General features: G+C 36.4%; 1 protein-coding gene across 1 annotated transcript in view; it reads right to left on the reverse strand.

Moving 5' to 3' along the window:
- Window positions 1–6,811: 6,811 nt before the first annotated feature.
- The window catches only part of ZFC3H1 (zinc finger C3H1-type containing), a 43,756-nt gene continuing 34,586 nt past the window's right edge, over window positions 6,812–15,981 (reverse strand). Inside the window, exons 28-35 of the mRNA XM_070948047.1 lie at window positions 15,504–15,614; window positions 13,604–13,708; window positions 12,971–13,136; window positions 11,430–11,530; window positions 9,690–9,791; window positions 9,058–9,097; window positions 7,900–7,962; window positions 6,812–7,770 (exon numbers count right to left, since the gene is read on the reverse strand). Coding sequence (XP_070804148.1) covers window positions 7,633–7,770; window positions 7,900–7,962; window positions 9,058–9,097; window positions 9,690–9,791; window positions 11,430–11,530; window positions 12,971–13,136; window positions 13,604–13,708; window positions 15,504–15,614 — 826 coding nt within the window. The 3' untranslated portion in view covers window positions 6,812–7,632. The remainder of the gene's footprint in view (window positions 7,771–7,899; window positions 7,963–9,057; window positions 9,098–9,689; window positions 9,792–11,429; window positions 11,531–12,970; window positions 13,137–13,603; window positions 13,709–15,503; window positions 15,615–15,981) is intronic.

Consider the following 15,981-nt stretch of genomic DNA (forward strand, 5'->3'; position numbering starts at 1 on the left):
TTGAGGTTCAGGATTTAATAACTATAAACAAGACAGATTTCCTGCTGGCAACTGTTATCTTCAAAGGAAAGGTGATCTATTGGGCAACTGAGCAAGGACTGATTTAGCTATCTTTATAAGCAGATGACCTCACTTCTGATTAGTCTTTAGCTGAGCTTGTTTCAGTTTAGTACAGGTTGTCGGTCTTCACTAATGTGCTGATCAAGTAGACACTACAACGTATCAAAAAAATCTTCCTTGAAGACACCGCCAACCTGTATCCTACACCAGTACATTGTTCACCTCTATGGAGAGAATGTTTTCTATCATCTACATGACTGGAATCTCTCAAAACCTATCTTCCTTGTTCCCTCACATTTTTACTTCCACAACAATTCTAAACTTCCTGAAAATGAAAAGAATCTTCAAGTGTCCACAATCTCATTAGCTATATAACTGCATTGTAGCGCTGCTCTGCTCAGTTGCCTGTGGTCTGCATAACAGGCCACCTTGCATCTGAAGAGGCAACGTTTTCTTGACTTAATATATTCATGGGTATATTCGGTGCATGGGGATTGACTACATGTGCATAATTGCATCTTCAAAATGCCTCAGTTTATACATTTGTGTTAGACATTATGCAAATGTGTAATTGTAATATTCACATGAGATATTATTTCTGTTCAGATGTGTATTTCTAGGCACTAGAAAAACATATGAAAATGTAAAACTTTTCCATTTGGGAAAAGCACAGATATTTATCTGAACCACAAACTCTGTAGGAGGCTAAATTACAGTATACCATCTTTTAGAATGTGGGATCTAAGTGCAATCACGATACAATTCAATGTCTTTTGGTCTACAGTTTTATTCTGGCTATCTTTTGACTGCAGTCCTATATGGGGAAGAAGAGCTTTCCCTTGGGGTAAAACCAGTGATCCAACCTTGGGGCTTAGATTCTTAGTTTTCTTAATATCTGTGAAGTGAAAAGTTGCAGTCCATGTCTTTAAAATGAATGTTTTTAAAAATTAAATAACACTTGCAAGCGTATTGCTAAAATTCTTCTACTGTCTCCTGGGAAACAAAGGCAGGCTCTTAAATGCCTCTTGGTCAGTTTTGTTCCGCATCAACAGGTGCAAACATGAAAGGATTTTATGATCTGAGATGACACTCCCTTCAATGGAAAAGTAAATAAATCACAGGGTCCTTGCCAACAATTGCTCAAAGATTGATTTCAGTTACAAATAATCTTGCTTTATTGTACAAGATAGGCAGGAGTTAATACATCTCCGAGTGCAATAAATTCTAAAAAAAACAAAAACTGCCCACCAAATCTTTCTACTTTACTTGGAACATCTTCACAACTTACCCAAATCAGAATATAGCCATTTCTTTAAGAATGTAAACCTGAATTATCTTTGGCAAATAAAATCTACTTTTGAAAACTAGCGTTTGGATTCTTTTCAACTTTTCTCTAATTCTGAGTTTTCTCCAGTGACTCAAAAATCAAACCAGAAAGGATTAAGTGATCTTGAAAATGATCTAATTTTTTGTTCGTTATTCTACTCCATTGTACAAGAGCTAAACATGATCAGTGGTGGGTTGCTCCCGATTCGGTCTGGTTCTATAGAACCGGTAGTAAAACCGGCGGGAGGCTCCGCCCACCTGCCATAACGTCATCATGGGTTACCTGCGCATGCGCAGAGGCATGCGTGCTCACGTTGCGAACCGGAAGTAAAGATAAGTGGAACCCACCCCTGAATATGATGTATGTAGCAACCCTCATCTATTTTTTGTAACAACCCTGAATGGTAATGTAGCTCCATTTCTATCTTGTCACCTTGCACAAATTTTGGTGTGGCATGTGGACCTTCTTTTACATTACCAACAATGCTGCAAACAAAGAATAGCATTGTGACAGGTCTACTGTTCTGACTCCATGTAATTTAAGTTGATAGAAAAGTGAGATCCCTTATTTGTTTATCTACTTGAATTTTCTCTTTTCATTTTTTTTTCAATTTCCCCCCAAATTTTAATTAATACCCTCCCCCTATATTGTATAGGCTTAAATTTGCCAGCATGTGAAGAACTCGTCTATGTAGAGATATATGCAAAATGTCATGTTAGTTATTTTTAACTCACCTTTATCATTTTACAAATAACTCAAGGCAGCGAACATAACCAACATGAGTTATGCTGAGAGTTGCCTAAGATCACCCAGCTGGCTTTCATGGCTAAGTGGGACTTGAACTCACAGTCTCTTGCTTTCTAGCCTGGTGCCTTAACCGCTAGACCAACTGGCTCTTTGTCACCATCATGTCAGACCTCATTATCATGACTAAGTCTCTGATAAAAAATATACAGAGCCAATTTGGTCTAGTGTTAGAAGTCTGGTCTAAAAACCGAGACTGTGAATTCTAGTCCTGCCTTAGGCCTGAAACTCCATTGTTTATTTTATAATTTTAACTTTTTAAAGTGTATTTTGGCATGTTCAATATACCTTTTCCATACCTTTTCTACACTAATCATTTGAAAGAAACCAGAAATTTTAATTCTATTAGGAATGTCAAAGGTAAAATCTAAAGGACATCAGAAAACATATCAAATTTGGGAAATATAATCAATAGAATTTTTAACCAAATTTTCTAAGACAGCTTTCAGCCCAACTAATACACACATAGAACAGTTTCTGGTGCTTATTTCTACTTACAGTGGGACTATATTTAATGTTATACTAGCACCCTTGCTAATAATCATTGATATAATTACCTTTCTCTGGAATAGCTTCCCTTGAGAGAATGACTTGATGCATTATTTGGGTTTTAAACACCATTTTTTAAAGGATTTTGAATGTAAGGTGAATTGAAATTTCTCCTGTGTACAAATATACCACTGCATGAATAGATGTCTTGTAAGTAAATTACAGGAGAGTGAAAGAAAGTATGGCATAGAATAGGAAGCCCCAAGTACTGTTCTCTACTGTCAACAAACTATTTGAGAATATGTTAGGAAAGGCCTACCAGTTGTGCTAAAAAAATCAATTTACATTAAAATTGATACTTATGGTATTAATAACTACAGTATATTAACAAGTTGATTGCATTTTTTTGCAGCTGTTGTTAAAAATATGAGTGGATGATTGGTTTTGATTAGTCATATTTGAGGGATCACCAGTCCCTGGTTACATCTACCATCCTAGCAGGTCTGGCAGGATTTCCTTGCTAAGACAGTGGTTCTCAACCTGTGGTCCATTGACCCCTGGGGGGGGGGGTCATGATTGTCATCACAGGAGGTCTGTGAAGGTTTGAACTAATGGCATGATTTAAACCTTGAGTCTAGGTGGTCTGTGGCCATGGTCTGTGGCCCAAAAGATATTTAAAGGGGATCCGTGGTGAAGAAAAGGTTGAGAATCATTGTACTAAGGCATTCCATTGGACAGGACTCAGCAAGTGAGTTTTCTTTGCCTATGGATTATCACCCTGAGGTGAGATTGGCTCCAACTCTGATTTTCTGGAAATCCCTTAAAAAGTGTTTTTTCAGGTGTCAACTGGCATCTTCGCTTTCTTTGAAGCTCACTAGCAACAGCCATAACCAGGGAGGAAGGGGCATTTGGGAGGGGAAAAGTGTTGGAGGTATGAAAAGAATGTTATGTGAAATTGGGGAGTATGGACACTGACAGGAACCAGAAGTGCTAAACTGAGCTATCTTCCTGTCTTCAAGGACACCAGCCCTGGGAAAGGAATTTACAATGGCACCTGAGGCACCAAGTTTGCAAAACATCAGAACAAGACCTGATTGGACTATTCTCCTACGGGGAAGTGTTTTGGGCATTGGGGATTGCTTTAAATGTGATTTTCACATGGTTTTTCTTCAGAGCTTGCCTTGCTACGCTGAACCCAGCATCTCTAGTAAAAGTACCTTTTCCCCAACACCTATGGAGTCAAGGGTCGTTCTTTCCTAGGGAACAAGCTGTGGGCAGTCTGACATTAGGCTTAAGAATATCGCGAAAGTGGGGACCCTGTGAAATGACTATAGCAGATCTTGAAGGCATTCTCCTGTTTTAGAGTTATATGTTAATGGTTTTTTATTGTGTTGCCTAGTTTCGCATTTGTGAGATTGTCAGCTATATTAATTTTATAAATATTCAGCAACGGCTCTCAGATTTAGAATTTTTTCAATAGGATTTCACCATTAACTGCTTTTAAAATTGTTTTATATACTTCTCAGAAATTGCAAGTATGTATTGGTAGTGTTCCACTACCGTCTCTCAGGCTTGAAAAAGTATTTTCTTTTGTTCTCTCTTCCATCCAACCTATGCTTGAAGCTGATGTTTATCAACCCTCTGCCCACCCTCCTTCAATACATACCTTTTGAGGTGATGGAACTATTAAAAGTATGTGGACTCTTGATAGCTTTAGTTAAAAAAACCTGCTCAAATGATACTTCACATATAATCACCAACAGCTAGGATTCATGAAGATTTTTATTCTGGAGAAGGTTTAATTAAGGGAAATGGATACTTGAAAGAGTGACACTTGGGACTTAAAATTTCCAACTATTTCCTTAAAAGAAAAATTGGATTTCAGCATTCTTCTGCAACAAATTCACTTTGGAAATATAGCCCATTTAAAATTGAGCCTACATGGGTAAAATTGGTAATCAATCAAAAGTACAGTTATTTTGTGAGGAGACTATTCAGACTGGCTTCTCTAGGAAGAAACACAAATAAAATGTCAAAGGTTTTATAAGGTAGGCTGAGTTGCCTTAAAAAAAGTTACAATTCTCCATATTTATCAACACTGTTGCATTCACATTTCTGGTAAATACAATTTCATTTCTGTACATAATCTTAATTGGGTAGTCTGGATAAAGTCAGCTTAACTGAAGTATATTTGTTGAACGTGTAAATTAATAAACAGAGAGGACTGTACTTGGACCATCAGGCTATGAAACTCTTTTCTAATTATAATTGCATGTTGAGTGTACCAGTACACTTTGTGTAACTCCTTGATAGTGGGATGCAGGCAAGCGTTTACTGGTTTGCAAAGTCGTCTAAAGATTTTAGTTGCATTGAACTGAACAGCATGAGCACACTTCAAAAAAATTAGACTTTGGTTCCATTTGTGATACGCTGGCCCAAATGACCTTACTATTAAGGAATGATGCATGTAAGCATGGGTAGAACAGCTGGTAATCTGCAGTCTGATGGATAAAGTTGCACTTCTGCAGATAGGACTAGTACATAATCTGGGGGTCCTCCTAGACTCTCAACTCCTGGTTGCAGCTGAGGTGGCAATTGTGGCTAGGAGGGTCTTTACCTAGCTCTAGGTTGTACACCAGTTGCCCCTGCTCCTGGAACAAAAAGCTCTGCTCAGTCACTCATGCCTTAATCACCTCCAGACTGGACTATTGCAATGCATTCTACATTTGGTGGGTCCCAGGCGGCAAGCCTTCTCTGCCATTGTTATGAAATATCTCCCCCCCCCCACCGCAAACATTAGGTTAGCTCCATTCCCTCAAGAGTGAATGTATTGAGAGCAAGTGGAAGAGCAAGACAGTGCTGGAATTGATGATCGCCTCAAAGAGACAGGATTGAGATGCTTAAACTGTATTAATTCTTGTGTAGTAGAAGCAAGGATGATTTGTAAAGATGTGTGGAATGGTGTTGAATACAACTGACGTAAACTAAATCTAGCTAAATTTTCATTTCCTTCCTTACCTTGTACCTTAAACTTCTTTTACATGTTATTTACTTCTTTTGCTGTCTACATGATACCCGATGGATAACCCAGAAAAGGAATAGCTCGTGGATTTCTATATTTGTATGCTAATCATGAATTATCACAAAAGATTACTATATTTTTCGTTCCATAAGACACACTTTTTTCCTCCCAAAAGTGGGTGAAAATGTCTGTGCGTCTTATGGAGCAAATATGGGCAACAGACAACAGCGGTGAACTGCGGCGGCAATCCTCACTGCCTGGGACAGCTAATCAGCGGTATTCCAGGAGGTTGATCCAACCACCAATCAACTGCTCGGAGGCGAAGGCTCCAGCGTTCCCAAGCGGAGGCAGCAGACATGGAGGAGGCAGGCTGTTTGCTGCAAGGACGCTAAGCCAGATGAATGGACGCTGGGTGGCAGAGGCAGGTATTTTTTTTTCTTGTTTTCCTCCTCTAAACCTAGGTGCATCTTATGGTCAGGAGCGTCTTACGGAGTGAAAAATACGGTAATTAAAACCCATGCAAGACAATGTAGTGTGATTCTAGGATGCAAACATTTTGATTGTTTCTTATTTATTTATTTATTTATTTGATTTATATGCTGCCCTTCTCCGGAGACTCAGGGCGGCTTACAATGCATTAAGCAATAGCCTTCATACTTTTGTATATTTATACAAAGTCAGCTTATTGCCCCCACAAACTGGGTCCTCATTTAACCTACCTTAGAAAGGATGGAAGGCTGTCAACCTTGAGCCTGGTAAGATTTGAACCTGCAGTAATTGCAGGCAGCTGTGTTAATAACAGGGTGCATTAAACCACTGTACTATCAAGGCTCCTATGAGATACTTCCTCTGGTATTTATTTTAATCTGGATAAAAAAAAATACTAGGCAAGTGTTTAATAGCCTGAGCCACTACTATTACTAGTAGTATCTTTACTATTTTATCTTTATCACTATCTACTTTAACTTTCCAATTTATTGTTGCTACTACTACTACTATTTATGGCTTGGTGCTCTTAAAAGATTGTAAACTGTTGTGTGCTGTTTAAAAAAAAGAATGAAAATAGAAACCACATTTGTAATATCTAGTAAAAGACAACAAAGACAACAGATTTTTAAAAACGTATATTCAAAATATCTTTGTATAAACAGTAATACTACAGTGTAGTATCTTAATACAAATCAGTTCAATATTATTAACTGTTAAACTTTTATTATAAATTAAAATTTCTTTACAAAAATTGCACATAATAGAATTGATCACTCTTGAGGTTCTGATGCACTGGCATTTGTAATAGAAACTGTACTCTTCAAGTTTTAGTCTCTGCCACAAGTCCAAATGCAGAAAGGGATTAAGCTACCCTCATAGCCTCCAAGTACAAAAATTATACTTGCAGCCATGGCAGGTACTTTGCTTAAGAACGGTTGTTTTTGTTTAAATCCTGCAGTCAAAACAAATCTCGGAAACAAAAAAGGAGACTGGGAAACAAGGACAGGGAAATAAAAAGCAAAACAAAACAGACTGGTTGTTTTTCATGTAAACAGGGCCCTCGTTATTAACTCCAAACATAGCTCTCTCAGGCATCAGTGTGAGTGTCAAGTGAAATCAGTAATAGCACAAAAGAAAATGAAAAGGAGCAGGTTTTTAAAAAATTAATACATTTTATGTCTGTCATTGGGATGAGCTATACTTACGTACATGATGTTATGAGAGTCTGGCAGGGCCCAGAAGCAGGCCATAGAGGGCATCATTTATCCAAGGAGGCGCCATGTTAATTGTTTCCAGGTTCAAGGAAAGCAAGCCAAAGAGACTTGAGCTACTCAGCACGGCTCATCTGCTTTACACAAGCCTAAAGCCAGAGATCAGCCTGGAGAATCATTCAAAATGATTTTGGCATTTGAGAGGATTTAGTACTGACTGCACCCAGCGTTCAGTGATTCGTGCTTTCTGTTCTGTAAGTGTTTAAATTTAAAAGCTCATCTAGGCTGACTCCAACCTCTTGGCACTTGGAAACTAGTTTTCTCAGGTTATCAGTTTTACCTCCTTCTGATGCTTCAAATAGGAACTGCTGTAAGAGATGGGGAAGCAGACATGAGATTTAGCCAGAGCTTGAATATCACCACATCAATGGACATGGGATATGCAGAAAATTGAAAAAAATGAAACCTTAAACTGAAACATAAGGAGAAAACATTACATCTTTCCACAGGGTTGCACAAAGAGGTAACTTCTGAAAGGCTCTCTGATATAAGTGATGGACCTGTAAAGGAGAGACAAAAAACAATTCAATGTTATCACTCAATAAAAATTCTTTCTCATTTATCTCTACATCAAACTATTTTAATCAGTTTATCACACTAACTCTCATATATACTAGTAATCTCATTTAAAAAAAAAAACCACACACACACGTTAAATCCCACATAATTGAATTAATACAAAAACCATTATTTTCGTTCTTAGAATGTAACTTTGTATTGTCTTGTTTTAGAAATAAAAAAATTTTTGTGCATGAAATCCTTATAACTGTTTATATGGGAATAAAGCTCACTAAGCAGGTATAGGTAGAATTATATTGTAAATGAGATGTCATAAGGTCAAAGGGAACTGAATGTAAGTCAACCCAATTAGCATGAGAAAGGACTTTGGGATGGTACACAAAGCTATGAAAGTGGTGCAAATATATTGTTACTCAGAAACTGAGCCACATATGCCTTTTCTTTTGCTCTTTCAAATGAACATAACTGATTGTTTGCACAAATTTTTTTTTAAAAATCTGCTGGAATGTATTTTAGGTACACATATGCACATCTAGCCTATCTGCTCCTGCTTCTTTCTTCTTTCAAGCAAGTAAACCAGGAAGAGGATAGTTTCACCTGATGTCTGAATTGTGGACTGAGGACAAGGACTATAAAATTAATTAAGAAGTATAATTAGTGTATGTGATTAATGTAAGAAAAAAGTTATTAATAAAAATGTTATTTTTATTATACTGTGTATTAACATACTGTGATTGGCCTAAGGGCCCTAACTATTAAGGTTGGACATCAGATCAAACTATTTCACTTCTTGATTTATTTACCTGTAATATGAAAGAAGAGCAAATTAATTCATATTTTGTAAAACCAGAATTCATGACTTGATGTTATGTAAAATTTATCCAATAGTACAATCTCTGAATACCGAAAAGCATTACTAGGGTTTTTTTCTACAAAATAAACTACCATTGCTTTTATTCCTAACACTATTGCTGCTGCTTCTTCATTAATAGAATTTAAATAATAGATGAGACAAATTAAAACCTTGGAACAATTATTTCCAAATTATTTCTATTTATTATATTTTCCTTACATACCTCTCTTTGTCCCTTTAAAAAGCATTCAGCAGCAATGGCTCTGAAGGGAAGAAATAAAAATGATTTATTTTTACTGAATACTGAGTATCTTTAAGGGAAGAACACTGGATATGGAATGAAACTATAAAATCCTGGAAAGTAATAGACTAATTCCCAATGATGATAATCTATAGTGAAGAGACAAAAAAGATCCATTTTATAAACAATCTTACATGAGCAAGACATTTCAGTTGTTCCCATTATGTACAAACACTGCAGACAATGATCAGTTCATCATCACTGGATAGTGCTATTATGATATATAAAGGGGAGGGTAGAAAGGAGGAGGAAACAGAAGTCAATAATTTGAATAGTACAACACTCCAAAGTAGCAACAAGGAAAGAAATCATTTTTTCCTTATTTATATACACAAAATATACTTACTTCTGAATTTTTTTTTTGTATGGGGAAGCAAGGTCTTCGCTTTAATATCGTGTACATTTCTAAACCAAAGAGTGTGAATTGGACTACAATGGAAACCCTTCCTAGTAGAAACTATTTTGAAGACTATTCAGTTTTATGAAGCAAACCTTTTTAAACAAAGAAAACTACAACAGTATCTATCTTAACAGGTGTATGACTGTTGAATTACATTTTCCAGATGGCCAGGCATGTTGGCATATTATATGTAAACATCTTGGCTTGCAGTTTCAAAATTTGAATATTGTTTTCTTCCCAATACTGCTGAAGCAACCTGTAATTACAAAGAAGCATATGAGAAAATGCAGTAATAGCTAAATCAACATGTTAAATAAAACTTTTTTTTCAACTCCAGAAAAAGAAAACTCATTGCAAATACAAGTTGAGGGTTCAAATTGATATTATTAGGTGATTGAGTCCAACCTTCTGCTCAGGGCAGAAATCTTAATCACTCAATAGATGATTGACCAATTTCTGTTTAAACGCTTCCAGTGAAGGAGAATTAGTAACCTCCTCAGTAACTGATCTATAGGTAAACCACTGTTATTGCTTGACACTGTCAGGATAACTTCAGCGAGAACAACGAAGCTAAATTACACCAGAAAACATGTTACTAAAACATATTTATATATTTTTATTTCTTTTCTTTCAAAAGAAATTATTGGTATTAAGGGGATTGGGACTCTGAATACACCCAGTTTCTGTTCCAACTGAACAGAAAATTTCGTATGAAAGGAGAAGTGATGAAATGAAAAGATTGGAATGAAAAAAATTGATCTGGTCAGACAGATAATTACTTAGATGTCCCAATGTATCTCTGGGGTGACCGTTTTTAATATTGGTAATTGCAGCACAACAAATGAACATTTCTATGAAGAGTTTTAAAAATGTTTATTACGACTCTATTAGTTATTACTAATTGGTACTAATTACTAATACTAATTAGTTAACTAATAGACAACAGGAGACCTACTCAAAAGACTGAAATCTACTAAGCATTAAATGCTGGCTGGCTTAGTGCTAATGAAACAATCTCTTGAGCAATCTGTTTGCATTCATTTCCTAGATTAATGTCAATTTCTGAATCCAATTTATGGCATTTGCTCCTTTTAGTGCCTGAACAAATTTTCAATTGTGTATCCCAAAGGTGCTTTTTCCAAGAGGTAACTGGGCTTTCAGTTCTTCAGAGCTGAAGAAGCTTTTTGGATGAGAAGCGAAACATCTTCAAGGAAAAACAAGAAAGTCCAGTTGCCTCTTGGAAAAAGCACCTTTGGGACAACCATGACCTGGATGACTGAGAATCTCCATAGGCTTTCAATTGTGTGATTTTTAAATGAAATCAGGTTCCACCAAAGTGCTCCTCTAGGTTGTACAGTAAGTCCAAAAGCCATGGGAAAAACACATTAACGTAACAGTTTGCTCTAGTTTAGCACTAAACTATTATTGTGCCCAATATTTTCTTATAGACTTCCTGGATAATATTTATAGTTTAAGAACCATATTTATGCTTAGAGAACTAGGATGCTAAGAAGATCATTTTCACCATTCAACAAACTTTCTAAGTTGCAACTGTATATTGGCTCAGTACACTGGATTAGATGACTGAGAGGGAGGAAAAAGGAGGTGGGCTCAGAATGGAAAAACAAGTATTTTAAATAGTTGCCCAGATGCTTCTCCTACAGGACTGCACTGGTTTTTTTCATAGCCCCCCGTCTGATCCAGCCCTTTCAGAATCAATTTTTTTTTATCATAAGTTTCATCTCTCACGTCAAATTCTGTCTAGTTCAGTTTTCAAACAGTTACTATTTACACAGCTCATTTTCCTAATTTCTTTCTAACATTCCACTGGATTTGAAAGAATAAAAAGAAGCACACATATAAACGTTTAGTTGCTCCCAGTAATATTTCTTACTTGAATGCAAGTCCAGGATTCGAAGGCATGGTAGAACAAAACCGTTCCAAAGCTTTGGAATGCTGAGTCTTTGGAATACAACTCAGATAGAAGGAAATTACCTGAAAGGTTGATTTTGAAAACATTAGAAGCTCCCATTTATTTATTTTTAAAACCTTGTCCTCTAGTGAGTGAGAAAATAGCATGCACATTTTTGAATTCAGAGTTAAATTGGACTGACAAATACTTATCAAAATAAGACTATTTTGGAATATTCCATCATACATCATACATACCTGTTTACAGGAAAGAGAAGCATGCCATCTAATTTCAGGTTGGCATGCATAAGCCACTCTATTGGGAGTTTGTTTATTTTTAATTCTGCTTTTATTATTTTTAAAAATAATTCAAGGCAGCAAACAATACACCTTCCTGGGCCAAATAGTGAGAGAATCAGAAGTAACATCATTGGAAGCTATATGATATTGCTGCAAAACCTGGGGATGATTATGTTGATTGTTGTATTATTTGCAGATTTTAGGCAAGAACTCTGCAACTGCTGGCTTTTGATAAAGGGGAGTAAGCCAAAATGAAGTTTGTGCTATGATGGTAGTCCAGTTGAGCTCTGAAACAGAACTGATGCCTTTGCTATTGGCTTCAGATTCAAAGGACCCAGATGGCATTAACATTTTTCTGGGCACAGTCTGAAGAGATGAGGATATGGTGGTGTGGACAATTTTCAATACCTGACCACACAAAAGTATTCTTAGTCTTGAAGACCAACTACATATGACTTGCTTTTTAAGGTTCTTTCCTTTCCTCCAAGCAAAATGGAGGCAAATAATTTCCTTAGATAGTCAGCAGCTTACTACCATATTTGGTGCACTTATTAAGTGGTGCCTTCTGGGTCATCGGTACATGGAAAACAGATACAAAGCAGAAAAATAATACCTAGCAGAAGATGGAAAGAATAATATAAAAGAACAAAAAGACCAAGCAAATGTCCAAAGAACTCTTGGATGTACTATTACAGCAGTGATGAAAAGGAAATAAAGTAGATAGGCATCAATCCTGCTAAAAGGCAAACTTTCCTAATTAATTTTGCAAGAGATTCTGATTCAGTTATCTTGAACCACAGGCACAACAAAAAAACAGCCATGGTAACTTTCTCAACCTGAAATTATCATAATACCATTAAGTTTTGAGAGAGGACAATATTTATATCTCAGGGTTGAAATGAGGGGCCCTCGGTAAGTTTGGTTGTTTTCTTGCAAACATTTCATTAAGGGTAGGTAAATGTCAGCACTGATGATGTTACCTAGTTGGGTAATATGATGTCTGCAAGAAAGCAACCAAGCTCAGAGAGCACCAAGGATCCCTCATCATTACATTTCTTTCTCCATTCCACCTGAAAGTATTGATTTCAACATCAAATTTTCTCCTGCCCTCTCCCAAGCTTTGATGGGTCCTTATAACATTTTGGCTAATCGAGGATCTCAAAACTTTGCTTGTAATGTTGCTTATATTAGATTTGCTTTACTGTGGCTTTTGAAATATTGTACCTTGTTATGAAATTCATAGTTGGTCCAGTAATCAGCAGTGCTAAATGGAATAGGGTAACGTGTTGGGACTGTAACAAGACATCTGTTCACAAGATCAGTAAAAAGCTTGAATTCTTGAACTTGATTGTTGGATTTGACAATTTTGTCATTCATGAAAACAAGGTAACTGGAAAATACAAGTAAAACTCACATTTGAATACTTCTGAATGTGCTATTAAATACCCTTAAAACACAGATTTTTCACAGCTTTGGGGATCTCAGGGAGTGTTTACACAGTGGTTTTATAAGCTCAAATGATTGTTGCTTATCTGCATTCTTGGGTTTTATACGAGAGGCAACACAGTTCCCCACCTTCCTGGCCTTTTGGAAGAGTGTTAAAGACCTGGCTCTGCCAACTGGCCTGGGGGTCCAAGACTACCATGCAATGTGGAGGTGACTGGTGAGCTGAAGGCGCTTCCTCTTCCTTTTAACTTTGTTTAATCTGGTTTTTAACTTGTTTCTAACTATAGCTTTAGTATCACTTATTTTTTTATCTATAAACTACCCAGAGGCATAATGGACAATATAAAAATTTGATATATAAATAAATATGCTAACTAAGTAGTCAAGTAATATCTCATCATTTATACTTACTCCATCCAAATCTGCTGAACTATTTCCTCTTGCATGACTGCTCCCAGTGCTGCCTCAAATGCATCTGTTGCTTCTATAGAACTTCCATGAAGAGATTGATATAAACTATATAAAAAGAAACATTTTTGTAACCAAACATATACTCTTTTTGCTAAAAGAAAAGGGTAATGGAGGAAGCTGACATTTGGAACCAAAAACTGTCAAAATATGCTTTGGTTTGCACACAACACTAAACTGGTTTAGTTTATGTGACAGATTTGTAAAGAACTCAGTTTTGAGCTCATTTTCTTCACTTCCCCAAACATGCACAGAACAAAAATTCCATTTGCCTTTATTTCATTGTTTATTAGTACTTTTTATACTATATAAAAGATTCTGTTTTAATACGATCTGAACTCCGAAACAAAATTTTAGGTATTGATTAGAATTTTGAAATAATAAAACAGGATTAATGAAAAATCAAACTTGATTTCTTTTCCTAGAGCTATGATGGCAAAGGTATAGTAAATTCATTCTTATGTACATAAACCAAACCTGTATTTCAATTTTTAAAAGTCAGCGGACAGCTGTTGTGGCCCTTACGCGGCCTGTGCGGCTGGTGGCTGATTCGGACAGCGAGGAAGCTGGTGTGGTGCTGCGCCAGCAGCCTGTGCAGCTGGCACCCAAGTCGAACAATGAGGCTAGAGAACATGTGGTGCCAGAGGCAGGGATTCAGCCAGGGCCTTCAGAACCTCCAGAAGCTCCCTTAAGTAAAGAGGACGAAGAGGAGGAGCCTCTTCTCGATGCACAGGCGTGCAGAGCTGCCAAAAGGCAGGAGTGGCTTCTCAGGAGGAGGTCTCCTCGAGAGTAAGGCTTGGGGCTAATTGGCCACTCCCTTAGCCTATGTAAGGAGGAATGCCAACTGAAGCAATTTGCAGAGAACAACCGTTCACTCTCCTTCATGCCTTGATCTTAGTTATCTGCAAATTGCTTCTGGGCTTTCTGCCAACCATAGTAAGATTAAGATTATTTATTCTTTGGATTCTTGCAGGCTGTTAAGAAAGTTCATTAACAGCCTTTGTTTGTAAAAAAAAGAAAACTGATTTTATTTTAGTAAACTAAGGTTTGTACAGACTTTGTGTGTACTGCGTTCTTTGGGGTCCGTAGCTGGGGCAGAACAACAGCATACAGTAGACAAGCATACCAGTCTTACACATAAATGATTAAATTCAAAACCAAGAGGCAAATTTTATATTTCAATTAATACTTTCAAAACAAATGCTACTGTCAAAATAAAGAAGTTGTACTCAATAGGTAAATAAGCCAAAATGGAGAACATTCATGTGGACAAAGTATTCACAAGTTCAATTTCCAGAATATACATTCTTACATTCTTTCCCTTTTGCTTAAACTACTGAAATTAAGAGAAAAAAGGCTTCTTGTAAGCAAGAGAGCTTTTATTTTTAAATGTGGTGGAGGAAGTGGGGTGGTGCTTTAATCATTTGGTCACACCATCATGTTGACTTTTTTTATACCTCATGCAGACATTGATGTGGAAGATTTTGAGCTTTGTTCTCTTTGAATACCCAAAATAAATACTTGAATTCTGAATTTTTTATTAAAAAGTATGTAACTCCTTCTTTTCATTAGGTAGAATTTAGGATTCTAGAAAAAAAAAAAAACCCTAAGACATTCCCATCTTTCCAAATTTTTCCATCCTTACCTCTTAACACTAACTTGTAAACTGAAATGCAGAAGGGCACTACACAAAGGCACGATACAAATTTTCATACCATAGGAGAAAGCTGCATTCATCAAGTGTGATGAATATACCAGGAACAGAATGGCTGTTCTTCAAGAACTGGTTTAGTATAAGGCACCCTATGCAAACTGATATTAGCATTAAAACAAACAATCTCACCAGTATATCTGCCACAGGTAAGGAATCTGCTGGTTTAAAACATCTTCCATAAAATTTCCCTTATACAAGGGTGGTGTAAACTCAATTGGCATTGGAAAATTCAAAAAATACCTACAACAAAAATCTGCTTTTAGTATGAAAATGTTTACTATATAGAACTAATATTATATAATAGAAACTTTATAAACATATAGCAAAAATCAAAGTCCAAATGCTATGTTAGCTATTAAGTAGGAATCAAAGTTTCTGCAACAAACGCATAACTGCAAATTACAGCAGGTGTAAAATTTTCCCATCCATACTACTAGCACAATATTGTATTTAGAAGTTGCATAGAATTTTAATTAATAAGAGGAATTGTAAGTACTAATACACTGATGAAAGGACATACAAAATCTAAAAGGTGGCAGCTGTTAGGGGTTATTTCAGAAGTGAAGAAGTGGGAGAAATTCATTTTAACATTTGCATCATTTTCTTC

The sequence above is a fragment of the Pituophis catenifer genome, unplaced genomic scaffold (genome assembly GCF_029215685.1).
Source record: "Pituophis catenifer annectens isolate HBS135680 unplaced genomic scaffold, rPitCat1.0.hap2 SCAF_7, whole genome shotgun sequence".
NCBI classification, from domain to species: Eukaryota; Metazoa; Chordata; class Lepidosauria; order Squamata; family Colubridae; genus Pituophis; species Pituophis catenifer.